General features: G+C 36.6%; 1 protein-coding gene across 1 annotated transcript in view; it reads left to right on the top strand.

The window, feature by feature from the left end:
- The window catches only part of SMARCA5 (SWI/SNF related, matrix associated, actin dependent regulator of chromatin, subfamily a, member 5), a 40,372-nt gene that overhangs the window by 9,846 nt on the left and 8,887 nt on the right, over positions 1-21,639 (top strand). The window contains exons 3-14 of the mRNA XM_003129174.5: positions 125-291; positions 3,271-3,371; positions 5,370-5,470; positions 6,237-6,416; positions 8,384-8,539; positions 8,635-8,766; positions 11,000-11,068; positions 14,232-14,341; positions 16,377-16,603; positions 18,495-18,616; positions 18,700-18,852; positions 19,348-19,480. Coding sequence (XP_003129222.2) covers positions 125-291; positions 3,271-3,371; positions 5,370-5,470; positions 6,237-6,416; positions 8,384-8,539; positions 8,635-8,766; positions 11,000-11,068; positions 14,232-14,341; positions 16,377-16,603; positions 18,495-18,616; positions 18,700-18,852; positions 19,348-19,480 — 1,651 coding nt within the window. The remainder of the gene's footprint in view (positions 1-124; positions 292-3,270; positions 3,372-5,369; positions 5,471-6,236; positions 6,417-8,383; positions 8,540-8,634; positions 8,767-10,999; positions 11,069-14,231; positions 14,342-16,376; positions 16,604-18,494; positions 18,617-18,699; positions 18,853-19,347; positions 19,481-21,639) is intronic.

The raw sequence follows: 21,639 nt of genomic DNA, 5'->3' as shown, positions 1-21,639 counted from the left end.
TCAAACTCATCTATGTTGTTCCATGTATTTTACTCCTGAGTTTGTTGTATGGAGGTATGTTGAAACGTTGATTTCTGAAGTTTTATCAATATTCTGATAAAATGTATTTTAAAATTTTTTGCAGCAAACTGACCGGGCAAATAGATTTGAGTATTTATTAAAGCAGACGGAGCTGTTTGCACATTTCATTCAGCCTGCTGCTCAGAAGACTCCAACCTCCCCTTTGAAGATGAAACCAGGGCGTCCACGAATAAAAAAGGATGAGAAACAGAACTTGTTATCAGTTGGCGAGTGAGTGGTAGTTGATATTTAATAGTTGAACCAAACTTGTTTTTGGTAATTTTCATTAGAAGCATAAAATCACTTTATTAAAAAATTATATTAGTACTGTTATTTATTTGGCCCCAGGTGGCTTGGGAGGATGTAGCCATACATGTATAAATAAATAAAAATGCATAATGCTTTATTTTTTTATAGATAGAATAGGGAATTCAGATATTATCCATGACTTGGAGTGGAGACAAATGCAGGGGTTAAGTGACTTTTTTAACATCACCTAGAAGGAATTAGACTGATCTGAGTTTCAGTTTAGATCTGACTTGGGATGTGCTCTGGTCTCCTATATCTCATACATACATTAGGGGTATTGGTTTTATCTGAAGTCTGTTGGTGTGTGCATATTGGGATGATTCTTGATTTAAAATTTTTGTCACATACTTAGTTGTCAGATTGAAGCATTGTGACTGTGGTGCAGGCTCCGATTCAATCCCTAGCCTGGGAACTTCCATATGCCTGTGGGTGCCCTAAAAGAAAAAAAAAAAAGAAATTAAAAAATACATAAATTGAAGCATCAAGTTATATACCACTCTTAGGTGGTGGTTCAGAATGTATAAAGTAACTCTTATATCTTGAACTTAATTATAAATTCTTTTTTAGAATCTGTGCTGATTGGATAACTAAGGTGTGTAGGTAGTAATAATTAATAAATTTAGGGCAGTCTCAGCTCCCTGGAAAGGCTATATGTAGTTCCCAAAGTGAAAAATAAAATGTGATCAATAATTAAAATATGCTAGGTTATCTAAAAGAGGAAACTACAAACTTATCAATATTGTTAAATTTACTACATAGTATACAGAAAATATGGAAGTATGAGTTCTATCTTGAAGTGAATATCAAAAAAGCATATTGGGAGTTCCCGTCGTGGTTAACGAATCCGACTGGGAACCATGAGGTTGCGGGATCGGTCCCTGCCCTTGCTCAGTGGGTTAACGATCCGGCATTGCCGTGAGCTGTGGTGTAGGTTGCAGACGCGGCTCGGATCCTGCGTTGCTGTGGCTCTGGCGTAGGCCGGTGGCTACAGCTCCGATTCAACCCCTAGCCTGGGAACCTCCATATGCCGTGGGAGCGGCCCAAGAAATAGCAACAACAACAACAAAACAACAACAAAAAAGACAAAAGACAAAAAAAAAAAAAAAAGCATATTACCTTAATTTTATTTGGGGCATTCTATTCATCTAATATACTTTACTGTTTATCCATTGTGTGTAACCAGAGTGCTTTTATTTTAATACGTATGAAACTTCATAAGAGAACTTAGCATTTCAGATATATTTAAATTGTTTAGACTTGAAGTTTGCAGCTATTTAAATGGTATCAGTCTCAGAAATGCAAACTACTGTAATGGGTATTGTTATGGGGTAGTCAGTATGGTATCATGAAAAGGAACGGGTCTATTAAGCGCCTATAAGATAAAAATAATTATGTAGTAAATAAAAAGTTGTTCAGCTTTGATCTTATTAGTGTTATTGAAGTCTTGGTTAATAGGTATCTTTACCCTTCAAACCATCTTACATGGAAGTTAGCTTAGGCAGAGTAATTAAGGTGACACTATTCTGTTCTTTGGTATAAGGACATAGATGCTTTTTTTAACCCCATTCCATCATCCAGTTACATTCAATTATGCCTCGATTTGAAGCAATAAAGGGTATTCCAATGTTTAGCTTCGGTTTTAACAACCATAATAATCAACCATATTGACAATATATTACGAAGGACATTTTATTTTAAAAAGAAAAGTTCTCAGTTTATGGAGAATAACTTGGGGTAGGGGTAGATCTTTCACTATGTTTCTTAGGGTTGGAATGCAGAGAAGCACAAGAAATTACACTTAGACGAAGACATTTGGATTAGAAGCAAATAAAATAGGCAAGAACATCCTTGCTTATTTATTGCCTTGTTTCTCTGGGAAGGCTGATTATCTCTTCCACCATGTGTATCATTTTGGTAGAAATCAAGCAATTCGTTAGATTTAGAGGTCACAAGAGTGAAATAATCTACTGGTTTCTAATTTAAATGAAAATATTTGTTGAAAGTATGAAGATATAATTGGAAAATTGAGAATTGGGGAGGAAGTAGTTTTATTAACCTGAGTCCTTTAGAGATCAGAAATTTGGCAATATTATGACTTCAGAAAATTAGTTTCTGAGAGGATGTATCTGACTCTCTTGGCATGTTAGAATCTGGGCATGTGTATGTAATAAGCTTTGAGTAATTCTGATGTATCTAGTTAAGAGTCATTGCTTAAGCCTTAATTGTCCTCTATTCTGCATATTCTACAGCTCTTGGGAAAGTTGTAGTTTTTAAAATATGATTTCTGCAGTTCCTGTTGTGGCACAGCGGAAGCAAATCCGACTAGGACCCATGAGGCTGTAGGTTGGATCCCTGGCCTCACTCAGTGGGTTAAGGATGCAGCATTGCCGGGAACTGTGGTGTAGGTCACAGAAATGGCTTGGATCTGGTGTTGCCATGGCTGTGGTGTAGGCTGGCGGCTACAGCTCCAATTAGACCCTTGGCCTGGGAACCTCCATATGCTGTGGGTGCGGTTCTAAAAAGACAAAAAATAAATAAAATGTGATTTCTGAAACTGGGGGAGGTAGATTACTTAAAAAACTTTAAAATGCAAATTGTAAGGTTTTTTTGGACTGCATATTTTCTTGAAATTAGATTACTACATTTGTTTATCAGGTTCTGGTTAACCTAAGGTATTATTCTATTTTATAACTGTATATTTTAGAAAACCATGTAAAACATTTCAGATTTAAATTTACTAATAACTTGTACTCTTCACCTTTTCAGTCTTAATTTACGTGCCTATAAAAAAATTGTTGTGTAACCTTGGTTAACCTCTTGACTACTATATTAAAATAGTGCCTGGTAGTTAGAATTAAAGCCAAAACTCAAATCTTTTGATTTTTATTTTAAACTTGACAGCTATCGACACCGAAGAACAGAGCAAGAGGAGGATGAAGAATTATTAACAGAAAGCTCCAAAGCAACCAATGTTTGCACTCGATTTGAAGACTCTCCATCATGTATGTTATACATATTTAACTACTTAATCTTTAATTCCCTTTTGTGACATCTTTTGGTTAATGTTTTGGATTTGTCTTGGCTGTAACTTGTAAAGGGAGTTTTTAGTAATCTTTTGAAATTTATCGATTGTGAAATGAACTTAAGAGTTTTTGAGGATGGAAATGATAGTACATTAATATGATAGTGGTGCTGTATTTCAGAGGGGTATACAGTGCCATCATGCTTATTGTTGCCTGAATGTATATGTAAAGCTAGGAAAGGTTTTTGCCTTGTATTTGCCCCAGATAAGATAATTGTGTTAAAAAAAAAAAAAAAAAAAAAGGACTCTTTGTAGAGACTTGTTTACTCATTTCCTGATTTTGTAATTGTCTAAAAATTTTTTTCCAAAGTAAAGAGTTCTTGCTGTGGCTCAGGTTAAGAACTTGACACAACAATGTCCATGAGGATGTGGGTTTGATTCCTGGCCTTGATCAGTGCGTTAAGGATCTGGTGTTGTCACATGCTGCAGCATAGGTTGCAGATGTGGCTTGGATCTGGTGTTGCTATTGGCTGTTGTGTAGGCCTCAGCTGCAGCTCCAATTTGACCCTATACCGGGAACTTCCATGCTGCAGGTGCAGCTGTAAAAAGAAAAAACCATTTTTTTCCCCCAGATACACTTGTTAGTAATGATTTTCCAAAAGGAAACATGGTTAACCAGGTTGAAGTTCTACCTATATTTAATCTTGATTTTCCAGTGGTCTAGTTGTCTTTACTGAAGCCCAGCATTTTTTTTCCTGACCTCCTTTCCCCGTGTCACTTGATTACAAATTTATGTGATCATAATGATTGTAAAAAAAATTGATAATGGTCAGTGTGGGACATGTAATTAGGATTTGTTATTTTAATAATTAACTATAACCTTGAACTGTTAGCAAATTGAACTTCAGGGAGGACAAGATCTGGTTAGAAATTCAGCAGTCTGTTTAAAATGTCTGCCTCCAGATTTTTTTTTTTTTTTTGGCTACATAGTACCTAGTTTCCATTTCTTTTCATGGAGGTACAAGGAGGAAAGGAAATTTGAACTATTTGAGTTATCTTTTTCTCACATTCCTACATTGTGCCCATTTTCCGTCAATTGATTGGCTTTTCATTTCAAAGCAGTGTTCTTCAAAAGGTATGGAGTATAGAAAATATGTATCAAATTTTTAAGATTGAGTTATTTGTAATCTGTATACTTAATAATAATTATTCTGGGATAGGCAATATATAGTAAATCCTGAAAGTGATAATGTTTCTCTTTATAGGATCTATTGGAAAAATAACTTAATTGGAAGGGTAAAGAGAAAACAGTCTTTTAATTCCTATTTCCCATTTGTTAGGAGGAAAACAATCCCCAGAGAACATCTATTTTAGATCATCAGGAAACGCAAAAATTCTTAGAAACACTTGTAATAACATTAAAAAAGGAAATGAGTCCAAACAGTTTGTGGGTAACATAGCGGCTGAGTGATTGAGGTACTCTGCTGCCTCCAGTCATGTTTCTTGTCCTTGGTTTTCTTCCATATCCATCTGCTCCTTCACTCCAGACCACAGCAGCTACTTCTAGTGACTTGGAACTTGCAAAATACCCTTTCTTAAAACCTAGTTTAAACTTTTTTTTTTTGGTGTTTTTAGGGTCCCACCCATGGCATATGGAGGTTCCCAGGCTAGGGGTCCAATCAGAACTATAGCTGCTGGCCTACACCACAGCCACAATGACACAGGGTCTGAGCCGAGTCTGCGACCTACATCACAGCTTACAGCAATGCCGGATCCTTAACCCACTGAGCGAGGCCAGGGATCTTACCTGTGTCCTCTTGGATACTAGTCAGATTTGTTTCTGCTGACCCACGATGGTAACTCCACAGTCAGAATAAATGCGTAGGCCCACGTGAAACCTCTGAGTATTAGATGAAGGGGGGTGCCCATCTCTATTCCTTGTCTTTAAAATGTGATATGATTTTTCTTTTGTTTTTAGATGTAAAATGGGGTAAACTGAGAGATTATCAGGTCCGAGGATTAAATTGGCTCATTTCTTTGTATGAGAATGGTATCAATGGTATCCTTGCAGATGAAATGGTATGTGTTTGGTAACATTTCAGAAGTCCACATTTTATGACTTAAAATGTACGTCAGATTTATAAAAGTTAAGGCTTGTAATATCTATTTTTGTTGAATAGACTCTAGAACTATTAGGAAACTAATCCTCTGTCAGACTATAGAAGTTCACTTTATTGCCTAAGTGGGATCTGTGTCTAAACTTCAATTGCAAGAAATTTTTATTTATGAAAGTGTAATAAATTTAAAAATATAATACATTTTGAGAAGTATGCCTTTGGTTGACTTCTGTAATATAATGATATGGCCATTCCATCTTATCCCCCCTGCCCCTTCTATAAAACACAGGTGGGGTCAATTGAATGTCATCAATACATATTTTCTTCGTAATGGCAGCTTGCACAGTTCTATCTCATGAAACATATTTTCTTTAGGATTTACTAGTTATATAGTGACTTTTTTAAGTTTTCCTATTGCTGTAGTGCCAAAACAATTGCTTGGAGAAAGTATGGAGTCAAGAGAAACAGGTCTCAATTCTAGCTCTGTTGAATGACCTTGGGAAAGTCACTTAAATATCTGGGCCTTATGGAGATGGTAATAGTACATCCTTCAAAGATTTGTAAAGATTAAATGATGTAATAACACTTATAAACCTGATACATAGCAAGTTCTTATCATTTGTTAGCTACACATAGCTTTTAAATATTTCTGTACGTGTCAGGAAGTACGAATATGGAAGTGTATCTTGTTTTTGTATTTCATTGCTTATGGTTATTGTATCTTTCAGGGCCTGGGAAAGACTCTTCAAACGATTTCTCTTCTTGGGTACATGAAACACTATAGAAACATTCCTGGTCCTCATATGGTCTTGGTTCCTAAATCTACATTACACAACTGGATGAGTGAATTCAAGAGATGGGTCCCAACACTTAGATCTGTTTGTTTAATAGGAGATAAAGAACAAAGAGTAAGTTTTGTATTTCATGACATTTTTGATATTAAAAGAATTTGAATTTAGGTTTGGGGAGATAACTAGAGGAGGGATGGAAAAAGACAAAGGTTAACTTGGTCTCTACAGATACTAGTAATTTATAAATGGAATGTTGTCTTCATGATTACAATTCACACTGGGAAAAACGAGTTGCAGACTGTAGAAGACTAAGAATATAGTTTACCTCTCCTGTTTTTGGGGGGTTGGTTATAAAATCAAGGGCTGTGTTCTCATTCCAGAAGCATTTTCTTACTTTTAAAAGAAATTTTGAGTATGTGAGGTGGTTAGAAATTTAAGCAACCCGGAGTTCCCGTCGTGGCGCAGTGGTTAACGAATCCGACTAGGAACCATGAGGTTGCGGGTTCGGTCCCTACCCTTGCTCAGTGGGTTAATGATCCGGCGTTGCCATGAGCTGTGGTGTAGGTTGCAGACGCGGCTCGGATCCTGCGTTGCTGTGGCTCTGGCGTAGGCCGGTGGCTACAGCTCCGATTCAACCCCTAGCCTGGGAACCTCCATATGCCGCGGGAGCGGCCCAAGAAATAGCAACAACAACAATAACAACAACAACAACAAAAAGACAAAAGACAGGAAAAAAAAAAAAAAAGAAAAAAAAAAGAAATTTAAGCAACCCGAAGTTTAGATTAATGTATATGATGGTAATAGTCACAGAATAGTAATTTGTAATGGTAAATAGGTGCTAAACATGTAAGTAGTAACTTGCAAGTTGGTATAATATTGGTCAGTTGGCACATCCTTTTTGGAAGAAGACACAGAAATAACACTACTAAGACAATAGAGTTGAGGATTTGTGTGTTTTTTTGTCTTTTTTTCTTTTCTAGGGCTGCACCCGTGGCATATGAAGGTTCACAGGCTAGGAGTTGAATCAGAGTTGTAGCCGCCAGCCTACGCCACAGGCACAGCAACTTGGGATCTGAACCCACATCTGCGACCTACACCACAGCTCACGGCAATGCCGGATTCTTAACCCACTGAGTGAGGCCAGGGATCGAACCTGCAACCTCATGGTTCCTAGTTGGTTTCTTTAACCACTGAGCCACTATGGGAACTCTGAGTTCAGATTTTAAAATGTACTCTTAAGATATTGAAAGACTATGTACTTAATTTTGTTTTCCTTTCACTCAAATATCAGTGATGACTCTGAATTTCTTTTTTCCCTTTATAGATACTTGGGGTATTTTGTTCTTTTTATGCTTTGCAACCCAATTATTTAAGCAGTCTTTGCTTTTTTTCCTCAGCTTTAAAATGGCAATAATGTCTTGGAGTTCCTGTTGTGGCTCAGTGGTTTTGAACCCAACTAGTATCTATGAGGATGTGGGTTCAATCCCTGACCTCGCTCAGTGGGTTAAGGATCCCACATTGCTGTGAGCTGTGGTGTGGGTTGCAGATGTGGCTTAGATTCCATGTTGCTGTGGCTGTGGCATAGGGTAGCAGCTACAGCTCCAATTTGACCCCAACCCGGAAACTTGCATGTGTGACTGTAAGAAAAAAAAAAGGAAAGAACAAAAAAATGGGAATAGTGTCTTAATAGACCTATAAAAATGATGGGAATGATAATACTTAACTGCAAACAAGCCTTATCTATCTTAGCCCTTATTTATCTTTATGTCAGAAAACTCCCTATCCTTTGCCTAAACCTGTGTCTTAAGATTTTCAGCATCTAGTGAATGGAATCAAGGAAAGAAGACCTGAGGATTCATATACTGAGTTTTGCACTGAAGAATTTTGTCAGTTATTTTTTACTGAATTGCTCTGACACATACTTTTAATGAAGTTACTTTGAGCTGGTTCTGGCTGCTTGCATACTATAGATAACTTTTTAATATTCCCACTCTTCTTTTGCATAGTAGATTATGTCGTTGTCATCAGTAAATTTTAACATATAGTTTATTTTTGCATGATGTAATTTTTTTCTTTTCCTATAGGCTGCTTTTGTTAGAGATGTTTTACTACCAGGAGAATGGGATGTATGCGTAACGTCTTATGAAATGCTTATTAAAGAGAAGTCTGTTTTCAAAAAATTTAATTGGAGGTACTTAGTTATAGATGAAGCTCACCGGATCAAAAATGAAAAATCCAAGGTAATTTGATACTTAGAAGTGAAACTCATTTGTGCCTTTGTTTTAGAATTTGATCATTATGCAGGATACTCATTCTAATGATGAATTTGTTTCAGTTGTCAGAAATAGTGAGGGAATTCAAGACTACAAATCGACTATTATTAACTGGAACACCTCTTCAAAACAACTTGCATGAGCTTTGGTCACTTCTGAATTTTCTGTTGCCAGATGTCTTTAATTCAGCTGATGTAAGTATTATTGTTGAAATAGTAATGTTTTAAATACTATGTATTTTTGTAGTAGAATTGGCCTACTTCAGAATACAAACAAATGAACATATAGAAAAAGAGGTCAGATTTGTGGTCACTGGAGGTGGGGGATGGGGGGATTGGATGAAGGCATCTAAAGGTACAAAGTTTCTTGTACATACTTATCTTTCAGTTATAAGTACCATAAATGTCATATACAGCATGATAAATATAATTAACACTGCTGTATGTTACATATAAAAGAATAAATCCTGAGAGCTTTCGTCACAAGAAAAAAACTTTCTTGTTTCCTAATATTTCTATGAGATGATGGATGTTTACTAAACATTGTGATAATCATTGCATGATGTGTGTAAGTCAAACCATTGTGCTGTCCACCTTAAACTTACACAGTGCTGTATGTCATTTTATCTCAAAACCAGAAAAATTTAAAAAATTGTCCTGCCTTTCAGCACTGCTTGAGATAATCATTTCTTTTTCATGTTTTTAGTTACCCTAGTGTAGCCTACCAAGTTGTGTATGCATCCTGAGAGTTTACTTTTGTGCCTTTGATTTCAGTCTCTTTTTATAAATCATGGTTTGTTTTCTCTGAAGTGTCAGAGATTTGCATTCTTTTTTTTTTCTTTTTTTTGCTTTTTAGGGCTGCACCCGTGGTATATGGGAGTTCCCAGGCTAGGAGTCGAATCGGAGCTGCAGCTGCCAGCCTCCGCCATAGCTGAAGCAACATGGGATCTGAGCTGTGTCTGTCACTTACACCACAGCTCACGGCAACACCAGATCCTCAACCCACTAAGCAAGGCCGGGGGTGGAATTCACATCCTCATGGATCCTGATTGGGTTTGTTACCACTGAACCATGACGGGAACTCCCCAGATTTGCATTCTTATTTGGCGGTCATGTTAATCTGACATTGTCTCAGTGGCTGTAGGTGCACTGCTGATGTTTTTAAGGTGTGGTACTCAAGAGTATTCCCCAAGTGAATTTGTGCACTTCATGTTGCTTGTGCTGTTAAGTCCCCAGGATGGCCTCTCCCCAAGGTGGTCTTCAAATTTGGTGAAATCTGTCAAGTCATTCTTTTTTATGGTCTGACAAACATAGAACTTAATCTTTGCATTTGATAAAATATTTTCCATGAAAGAAATTGTTTATTAATATTAACTACTTGAACTGTTATTCTTAGGAGCATAGTATGTATTATGTCCAGAATCTATGCTGTTAGTAATTTCATTTTTTTGTTGGGCTAGATTTCATTTTTGAACCTTTGTTCTCGTTGCTAAAGGGTGTATGTGTGATTTTGAAAAGCCTATTCAAAGAAGGTATTGATTTTTTTTGTTGTTGTTGTGTTAAGGATCATCTTAAGGTTAAAGAAAATTGTTCTTAATAGATAGTGTCAACAAGCTACTTTAGTTTTGCTTTTATGTATTTTGATTTTGTTTTTGAGAATTTTTTTACCTCATTGACAGTTTGATTTAATCATCTCTTAAAGCTTTGTTTTAGTTAACACAGTGAATTCTAAAATTATGTTTACTAACAAAGCAAATTGTGTTTACTAAAATTCAGTTGACTCTTGAACAACACTCAGTTTGAACTGAGTGAGTCCACTTATACATAGTTTTTTTCAGTAGTAAATACTACAGTACTACATGATGTGCAGTTGGAGGGCTTACTGTATATATGGATCTTTACCTGTATGGAGTGTTGGTATGTCTGTCTAACCTCTGCATTTTTCAAGGGTCAGCTGTATATAATAAACATGCTAAAGAGGTAAGGATATAGAGGAACTGTCCTTGTTCAAATCCTACCCAGATACTAACAAAATCCTGGTAATCTGAATTTCACTTTTAGTCTGAGTGGTCTTAGAGAACAAACTGTGAGGTAGTTTTAATTTTTAAGCTTTTCTGAAACTGAAAAAGAATATTTATTCAAGATATGATTTTCTAATTCTTTGTAACTTAGTTTCCAACTGTTTTCTTTTTACTATGAAACTTAAATGTTTTTGAGAAAAATGTTTAGGAAGTAATAGGATTCTTAAACTAATTTAAAATTAGTTCAGTAGTGCACATGAAAAAGGAAATTGAACTAAATGATTTTTGTGGTTCACAACTCAAATATTAATTTTAGAAATCATGGTATATGCTTTATAATTAGATAATTGGTATTTGTAGTTAATGTTATCTCCAATCTTATTGTATCCTTTTGTTTTTTAATTTAGGACTTTGATTCCTGGTTTGATACAAACAATTGCCTTGGGGATCAAAAGCTAGTTGAGAGGCTTCATATGGTAAGTATTTTGGAGTGGGATTTAAAAGTATATTTCTAAAATTGGGGAAAATGAGACAGATTTAAATTAGTGGATTATTTTCCTGTTGACAAAAAAAGCACAGTGGCTTTAGAATCAGATCTGTTTGAATCCTGTCCACCTAATTGCATAATTGTATGATGAGGAGAAGGGGTAATAATGTTTGGCAGTTTTAGCCTTAGAACCTAGAATGAGGAGTTCCCGTCGTGGTGCAGTGGTTAACAAATCTGACTAGGAACCATGAGGTTGCAGGTTCAATTCCTGGCCTTGCTCAGTGGGTTGAGGATCTGGCATTGCCATGAGCTGTGGTGTAGGTCACAGACGCAGCTTGGATCCCGAGTTGCTGTGGCTGTGGTGTAGGCTGGCGGCTACAGCTCCAATTAGACTCCTAGCGTGGGAACCTCCATGTGGGAACCTCCATGTGCCGTGGGAGCGGCCCTAGAAAAGACAAAAAGACAAAAAAAAAACCTAGAATGAAGGTTCATGTGTTCTTAAATCCAGTGACTGTGTGTAACCAATTGCTAATAGTTCATTGTGCGCAGAGTTGGTATGTTTTTGCTGTGAAGTATGGCTCTGTTCCTTCTTAGGAAGATTTGCAAGTGAAAGTTGGTAGAAAGGTAGAAATTTCTCTAACAGACCTCATATTATGATACCCTGTCCAGCAGGATAAATCATGTAAGCATGGCATGTAAGGCCTTTTATGCCCTACTTCAGGGTTTCCCAGTTGGTGTTGACGTTTTGGACTGGGTTAATTTTTTGCAGGATGGGTAAGGTGGTTTTCTTGTTTAACAGCATTCCTGACACTTGTACACACCGGATGCCAGTAGTATGCCCTCATTTGTGACAATCATAAATGTTTCTAGGCATTATAAACATGCCCTGGAGGGTAAAATTGCCTCCCACTCCAAGATCATAGCCTTTCGGGTATTTTCCAACTTCTGTTTCACTTTTTATACAAGCTTTAATTTTCTAGAATTGCTGACACCACTGTCAGTTTTATGTAAACATTCTGCTAATTTCAGTCTCTTTGCTTACCTTTTTGGCCACATCTAGTATCCCCTTTCCTGCTCTCTTTACTAATAATACCTAGAATCAGTGATGGTGTCACTTCCACTGCATCTAGGCTGAGGCTGGCCTAACGGCTCTGGTGTATCCTGTCTTTAACTTTCTTAGCATTCTAACATAATAGGACTTTGCACAGGGTATAGAAACAATTAATTTACAGATATTTTTCCTACTGCAGTATAAACACAAAGGCAGAGTATGTCTTATATTTGTCTTTGTATACTTAGTAAAATGCCTAGCTCAAAATGGCTATGTAGGGAAAAATTAAAAATTTATGAATGTTCAGGTATTTCTTTTTATAAATTAATTTTAAGGTATTTTAAGTTTCTATGTACTGAAATTTTATTTTGTTAAGTATTCTAAGGTACTCTCCTAGATACCTTGTTGCAGTTTAGATGGAATTCAAGCATGTATGCACTCAATTTAAATTTATTTGAAGGATCATGGAGTGTATATGTAACCTCTGCTTTAATAAATACATAGGTACGTGCAGGTAAAGCATTCTGAATAACCCACACAACAGAATCAGCTAGTTTGGCTTTGTTTATTTGGTTCAGAGTAGTATGAAGATGCTTATCAAACCAGGGAGAACAGGTCTGGTAGCTAGCTGCCTTTTTGCTCTGTCTTAAAATTCCCAGCTGGGCTCCTGTGGTCTTGTAATGAAATAATGTATTCAGAGTCCCATGGGTAGACTTAGGAATGAGATAATTCTCACTTGATGTATGAATTTTCTATTGTTGTAAACACCCACCTCCCTGAAAAAAATCCCCACACCAAAACCTAAATTGTGTATATTTTAATAACCTCAGAATTTATGAGTTGACTGAGTTTTTGTTGGTTTTACCTGGATTTACCCAAGCAGTTCTGAGAGAGGGCCAGTGGGGTTGGAGGTCTTCACTCACGTGTGTGCAGTTGGTGCTGGCCTTCAGCTAGTGCTGCGCTAGCTTCCTTATATGATGATGTTAGAGAAATGTTGCTTATTACTGTTCTCACCAGTTTTTATTTTTCATGATGATTGTATTTTTATAAGCTAGTGTAAATAGAATGAAGATAAAAAGGCTATCTTTAGTTTTATAGATATTTATAATTATTTTATGAAAATGAACTACATACAACATGGGTATGTCTTACAAATGTAATGTTGTGTAATAAAAAACAAGATATAAATGGGCATATACTGTATGAGTCTATGTAAAGTTAAAAACAGGCAAAACTAATTTATGATGATAAGAAGTGAGAGTATTGCTTATCTTTGGGGAGTAAAGGGAACAGTGACTGGGAACTTCACAGAAGAATGTATGGGATGGTCGATTTGTCTAGGAGATGGATATATAGGTATGTGTAGTTGATGAACATTGAATTGTATATTCATGGTTTGTATACTTTACATTTGGTCTACTTCTGTAACAAAAGGGTGTAGTAAATTTTAAAGCTGTAACCATGAATATATCTTAATGTGGATTTAGCCGTTTCTGAAGTAATATTAGTCTGTGTGCATGCAGCTAGTTTTAAACCTGAAAGACAGTTAATGTCTTTAAAATTTACTATTTTACTACTTTTTAAATATTTTATGACAGTATATCAAGTATGCCTCATTATATATATTGGATAATCATCTTAACATTATTACCCCTCAGAAAATCAGTAATAATAAATTATGTATTTGGAAGGGAGAAGTCCTGAGAATCATTTGATAATCATAAATTTCTCTATATTTATTTATTTATGTATTTATTTATTTTTGTCTTTTTGCCATTTCTTGGGATGCTTCCGCGGCATATGGAGGTTCCCAGGCTAGGGGTCTAATCAGAGCTATAGCCACCAGTCTACACCAGAGCCACAGCAACGCAGGATCCGAGCCACGTCTGCGACCTACACCACAGCTCACGGCAACGCCGGATCGTTAACCCACTGAGCAAGGGCAGGGATCGAACCTGCAACCTCATGGTTCCTAGTCGGATTCGTTAACCACTGAGCCACGATGGAACTCCTTCTCTATATTTAAAAGACACTTTGGAGATTCTGAAATAATACTTGCCTTACAGATAAGTTCATCTCCATTTCTTTTTGCTTTTTTAAGGTTTTGCGTCCATTCCTCCTTCGTCGAATTAAGGCTGATGTTGAGAAGAGTTTGCCTCCAAAGAAGGAAGTAAAAATCTATGTGGGTCTCAGTAAAATGCAAAGAGAATGGTATGTATTCTGAGACATTTTTGAAATGATTCTTGATTCTTCACTAACTTCATTTGTGTTTTGTTTTACTAATTTGTATGGTCAAGGAATTCTGCTTACTGGATAGAATTCTGCCTGAGGGGTTTTCCAATCATGTAACCTAGGACTTGCTAATCAAATTTGTGATACAGTCTTACTAGATAACAGAATCAGGTTGGGCAGTTTAGGAATTCAGAGGTTAAACTTGGCATTAAATAGGGATACATTTAAAGCCCTCTACTCAAGTTTTTTTAAAAAGAAGCGCTTATGGCCCAGACAGGAGACATGTGGTTAACTTGGTGGTTTATAAATCCTGGATTATGTACTAGTGCTAGCTCCTAATGAAGCTGGAGGTTGTAGAGATAGGAGAAAATTTAAGTGTTTTCTCTTTTCTCTACATTTATTTAATTTAAAAGACTCCATTCTGAGTTGATTTTTTTATTTTAGGCAGCATAAAATGTCCTTTTCTGAAATTATGGTGATGACATATGTGTTGCTATTTTTAAACAGCAGCATAGGGCATACTAAAAAAGTTGAAAACTTCGTAAGTTTTTTTCTTCTTCTTTTTTTTTCTGTTTTTTAAAGTTTATGAGAGTATGAAATTGTGAGGTCTGGAGTTCCCATCATGGCGCAGTGGTTAACGAATCCGACCAGGAACCATGAGGTTGCGGGTTCGGTCCCTGCCCTTGCTCAGTGGGTTAACGATCCGGCGTTGCCGTGAGCTGTGGTGTAGGTCGCAGATGCTGCTCGGATCCCGCGTTGCTGTGGCTCTGGCGTAGGCCGGTGGCTACAGCTCGGATTGGACCCCTAGCCTGGGAACCTCCATATGCTGTGGGAGCGGCCCAAGAAATAGCAAAAAAAAAGGCAAAAAAAAAAAAGAAATTGTGAGGTCTAGAAGCGACTGACTTAGTGTAGTGTTCAGCGGAGGGTAATAAATAGCCACCCTGTTCTTTATTGATTGTATCACATCTCAGATATATTCAGTTCCATACTTAATCTTGATCAGTATTTGCAGGAGGCTGGAGTTGTTGGTAAAAGGACAGAAAAGCTACAAGGCAAATGGGCGTGTTGTCTGGGGGAGAGATGATCATGGTAGAAGATAGCCATTCTAAATGTCCTCAAAACTTTTGAAACGTTTTCATAGGGTAGCAGAGATGTTAGACCTGTCTTGTATGGCTCTAAAATACAGAGTTAAGATACGAGTCACTGCTGAGGAAAGACATCTTTTTTAGTGATTATAAACATGTTGGTGAACTTTCTCTCAGTCACAATTGTGTTGGAAAGGTCTGCCCTGAATATTTTGTGCCCCATAATTGGAGTTAAGCATAGATTGCTTCAGTTATTTAAGTTATTTTGCTCAGAGAATTCAAGGTCCTAAAACTTTGCAGCTTAGACAGATTGCTCTTTTCTTTAGGATAATATCTAACTTCTTAGTATACATTGAAGGCTTTTCATAAGCCAGCCTTAACTGTCCCCTCCTTCCCCTCTACCCCATGTACTTTTACTTATATTTAAATCTCATTGTATTCTTCTTCTTTTCATCACCATGTCTCATGTTCTCATGATTCTTTCTCTCTTCTTAGATCTTAATGTTCTTATTCAAATGTTATACTAGCTACATTGAATTATAATGGAATAGTGGCACTCTTCTGTCAGAAAAGACTATGGATTAAAATTATGTTTAAAACTTAGTTTTTAAATTTGGTTTTATTCCGGAAAAATTTTGTGTCACACCATTTTGTTTAAATTCATCTCAAGAGACGAATCTACTCTTTGCGCCTAAAGGCCCAAAGCATTAAACATGGACATTAGAACACTGGGCAGAGGGGTTATAAGAGAAACAAGAAGAAAGAAAGAGGTTATAGGTGATAGACTCCTAACTACACCTTAGAAGTTGTTGCATTGTTTCTTAAAGGTATTTTGAGGTTGAGAATAGGGAAGGGGGTTCTGTATTTAAAGTGGCAGGGATGGGTCCAGAAACGTTTGAACCTTCTTAAGATGTTTTTCTTCTTGATAGGTATACTCGGATATTAATGAAGGATATAGATATACTAAACTCTGCAGGGAAGATGGACAAAATGAGGCTGTTGAACATCTTGATGCAGTTGAGGAAGTGCTGTAATCATCCATATCTATTTGATGGAGCTGAACCTGGTCCACCTTATACAACGGACATGCATCTAGTTACCAACAGTGGCAAAATGGTGGTGTTAGACAAACTGCTCCCTAAATTAAAAGAGCAAGGTACCAGTCACTCTACTCTACAGCAGAAATTAGCACAACATTTTTAAATCATTTATATTTATTAAAAAAAAAAAAAGGGGAGTTCCCGTCGTGGCGCAGTGGTTAACGAATCCGACTGGGAACCATGAGGTTGCGGGTTCGGTCCCTGCCCTTGCTCAGTGGGTTAACGATCCGCCGTTGCCGTGAGCTGTGGTGTAGGTTGCAGACAGACGCGGCTCGGATCCCGTGTTGCTGTGGCTCTGGCGTAGGCTGGTGGCTACAGCTCCGATTCAACCCCTAGCCTGGGAACCTCCATATGCCATGGGAGCGGCCCAAGAAATAGCAACAACAACAACAACAAAAAGACAAAAGACAAAAAAAAAAAAAAAAAAAAAAAAGGTACCTATGTTACTGGTATTAAATGGAGAAGTAATGGGAACTGTTCTAAGATTCTGTGTTAAAATGAAAGAGCACTATACTATGATATGACTACCCTGGCACTCTCTCAAGTTCCAAGAGTGGAATTTTAAAAACTTCTATTGGTTGTCTGAACTCCAGATTCCCCCCACCCCCACCCCAGTTTTAAGCCTTAAATCTTTTATAAAGTAAGCAGTAGTTAGGGCAGCCACACTTCCTGGATTTGAGGGGGGCATTTTCATTTTAAGTATTTCCTAGAAATACTAACTTTTTGTTATAACATGCGAAGAATACTCTTCCCACCCATTCAAAGTTTCCAGAGCCTTTTTGTTACATTGTTTCTCATCTCTTCATGTGGATTTTTAATTAAATGTTATGTGCATTGACCCAAAGCACTTTTGTTTTTAACACATTGGCATTTTATGTGAAAGTGAGTATGTGTACAGATATTATTTAAATTATATGAAGGTAGAATTTGCAGCTTCAGTGATTATAAACTCACTGCAAAATTTGTTTTCATCTATATCATCCTTGCTTTCTTCCTCCCAGATTATTTTGAACCAAATCCCATACACCAAGGCATTTCATACTGAAATTACTCATTCTGTAATATGAAGTATACAGTCAGATTTTATATTTTTCCATTTGTGTTTCCCTGTATATTTTGATAAGAATGAAAATTGTACCAGTAGGTGAATTTCCTCTAGGATATGATGAAAATTCTAAGAGTTGTCAGTGAATTTTTTTCCATTTCATACCTTTTTGTGAAATGTGTTTTCTAATATGCTCTCCTTAAAAGTTAAGTAATTAAAGAAATTGAATATGGCAAGAACTTGGTAGGAGACTACTGACCCCCTTGGACATTTAGGGTATGAGAAGTTGGGACGAGAGCAGATTTACCAGCCTCAATTTCTAAGACACTTTCATAATCATTTTTCAAAATGATCCCTTTGTCTTCATATTCCTACTGAAGGCATTGTCCAGCTGGCTGAAGAAATGGAAGGGAGTTGAATAATTTGAGTCATGGCTAAGAGAAGGAAGATCACTGTAGATGTGAGCCACACATGTATGGTTCTCCCATCTGGAATGGGTCTTTAGCACTAGAATGAGACCCAGGGTATTGGCTGTGTGTTGGCGTCTGTGGGGCCATGCAGAGGGAAGAATTGTGGTAGAAGTTTATTTTTAAGTGTGTGAGACAAAAAGGTAATGATTCTCTCAGCTTTGGGGATGGCAAGACCTCCCAGACCAGAGGCAAATAATCTTTTCTGTGTACCTTAGTGTGTTGTATATAAATACTACCCTTTTCTATATATGCCTTGATGGGAAAAATGTGGGGAGTGGCTGACTTGGGGAATAAGTAATGTGCAGTTTTTTCCTTGTAACCAACTAGGTAACCTGGAATTAAGGGGGGAGCTGGTCTTGGTTGGCCTTAAATTTCAAATAAATGTTTCAGCTTTTGAAGTGTCTATTAAAGTGCTGTTGTATTCACCAACAGGTTCACGAGTACTAATCTTCAGTCAGATGACAAGGGTGTTGGATATTTTGGAAGATTATTGCATGTGGAGAAATTATGAGTATTGTAGGTTGGATGGGCAGACACCCCATGATGAGAGACAAGTGAGTAAAATCTGGGGAGGGGAGATTAGAAAAATTACCAGATAAAATAATTTTCTGACATCTGTTGTATTTTATGTCTGTAGGAGTCCATCAATGCATACAATGAACCAAATAGCACAAAGTTTGTTTTCATGTTAAGCACACGTGCTGGTGGTCTTGGCATCAATCTTGCTACCGCTGATGTAGTAATTTTGTATGACTCAGATTGGAATCCCCAAGTAGATCTTCAGGCTATGGTAAGAAATAACAAATATATTCTGAGCTTGATAGATGTTTTAGTTTGAGTAAGCTAGTAAACGGTCTACAAATGTCCGTGACTTGATCCAGTAGAATTTTATTTGCTCTGACTTAATAGTTCAGTGAGGATTTTTTGCAGGTGATCTTCTATCTAAATCGGCTATTTCCATTTTAGAGCTTTGCCATGTCTTAGGACCTTACGGTCTCAGTTATATCCTCTTCATCCTGTTAGCAGGAAGGGGGGGAGGAGAGAAAGCTGGGGATTGCCCAGGAAATTGTTTTGTGGGTCAGAACTGAAAGTGTCCCCACATTCATTGGCCCGCACTCGATCAAGTAGCATAACTTTATTGATTTCAGGGGAGTTGTTGTCTTGTTAAGTATTTTTAAAATGCATTTTACATGAGAAATTTTAATTTTGTTTTTCAGTGTATACTTTCAAATGTTATTTATGTGAATTTTTAACTGTATTCAAAGTCACATGGTTATTTTCCTAGGACCGAGCCCATAGAATTGGACAAACCAAGACAGTCAGAGTGTTCCGCTTCATAACTGATAACACAGTAGAAGAAAGAATAGTGGAACGTGCTGAGATGAAACTCAGACTGGATTCCATAGTCATCCAACAAGGTGAGCCTTAAGGCTTTAAAAATTTTCCAAGTTGGATTGATACCATTTTTTTCCTGAATTTTTTATTTATCTTATTGTTAAACATGTGTTGAATCAAGCTACCAGTCAATAATATTTATATTCCAGACCAAAGTAAGCTTTGTGTCAAGTGCATGGGTTTGGGCTCAGGAACTTTGAAGTTTGAATATTGACTCTGCTAGTCATCAATTCTTTTACACTATCCGAGCCTGTTTATCTGTTATGTGGGGATAAAAAGAACTACTTTTTAGGATTTTTAAGGATTAAAGGGGATAATATTTATAAAATACCCAGTAATTCAGTGTGGTACATATTAAATACAGCTGTGGTGAGTATGATATTCATGTACTAACACTTGATTACTCAGGGGCATATAGAAGAGGAGGGAAAAAAACTCATAGTTCTTTTTTCTAGTTTATAACTTTTGAGCACCTGCCAGATGCCAGGCATTGTTCTTAGTGCTGAGAATATAATGGTGACTGAAACCAACCAGTGTTACTTTTCAAGGAGTTTATAATTTAGTGAGAGAGCAAGGCACAGAATAAACATTTATGTAAATAGGACTAGGTGGTGAGAGTGGGACTTCATTTTGAATTAATTGAAGGGAACTTCCAAGTTTTCACACGAGATCAGCTTTCAAGGAAGACATTTATGTTTCTGAAGCTTAAAATGAAGTTTGTGATGGGATATGTAAAATATAAAAATGAAAAAACACATTGTTCCTTTCCTTTCTTTTCTTATGACCTATGCATTTTATGTGACCACAAAGTTACATATACTGCGATTATTCCATTTTTGTGTTTTGATTTTGTCAACCAGTCTCTCATTTCCCTTGTAAGGAAGGGAATGTTACCTTTCTTTGATATCCCATAATGCTAGCCATAGAGTTAGTCACATACATGCATATATCCTTAATGACAATAAATGATTGCTCATCATCAGTTATTTCCGTTATTAATTACTTAACGTAGAGGGCTTACTTTGTACCAAGCAGTGTGCTAAATATTTAAATACTGCATATTATCTTTTTTAGTCTTCCTACCAACTTGAGGTTGGCATCAGAGGTGGTACAGTGTCACTTGTCTACATTTATATATATTTATATATATGGGAAGTGACTCATCTGGGGGATCAAGCACTAACTATATTAACTATTATAGTAAAATATTTAATTAGGAAATTCTCTGGGAACTTCTGGGGTCTGCCAAATGTTATTTTTCTTGAGTGATATACTGGCTGGTTTTTCCCCTCAGATTCATACATGCTTTTTAGAAAATCATTTGCCTCATGATTCTTGTTCTCACTTATTTTTGTCTATGAAGCACTTTTTTAAGATTGAAAAAAATTGATTCATTTGCAGTCAGCTTAGAGAAGCTGAATCTTTTAGGGTTTTTTTTTTTAATATTTACTGGAGCAAATTTTGGAGCAAAATTTTGTGTTAGTAGTTTTATTAATCCTATTTATAGACATATTAGTCTAACAGCAAGTCTTAGTTTTATATCTCTGTGTTAACTGTTTCTTGAACTAAGGGACATAGTTAAAAATATGAGATATACACTTGTAGCTTATCCACTCATTACAAGTTGGTTGAAGTAGGAAAATTGCAATCATAAGTGATGTGTGAATGGTTATTGAAGTTTGACAATAAGAAGGTTTTTGTGCTTTACTTTTCTAAGTAGAAAAGGCTGATTTGGGAGTATTAGTGATAATACTGACCAGTTTTCTGCATATCAGAAACTTCTTGTATTTATAATGCTTTCATCTGTTGATACTTAAAAAAATTGATAATAACTTTGGTTTTCAAATATCCCAAATATCTCTTATTCTCCCCACACAAAAGGGTATATTTTATTGAGATACAGTATTCAATAGGCCTTATTATATAATATGTATGCTTTAGAAATATTTCAAAACTTATGACTTAGAATTTGGCATTTTGGAGTTGGTGCAATAGGATCAGCAGTGTTTTTGGAGCTCTGGGACAGAGGTTTGATCCCTGGCCGGCAGAGGGGTTAACGATCCAGCATTGCTGTCACTGTGGCATCACAACTGTGGCTTGGATATGATTCCTTGCTCGGGAACTTCCATATTCCATGGGGCAGCCAAAAAAAAGAATCTGGCATTTTATATAAAAGTGAAAA

Source organism: Sus scrofa, chromosome 8, assembly GCF_000003025.6.
Source record: "Sus scrofa isolate TJ Tabasco breed Duroc chromosome 8, Sscrofa11.1, whole genome shotgun sequence".
Taxonomy (NCBI): domain Eukaryota; kingdom Metazoa; phylum Chordata; class Mammalia; order Artiodactyla; family Suidae; genus Sus; species Sus scrofa.
This window is presented reverse-complemented; position numbering and strand designations above follow the sequence as displayed.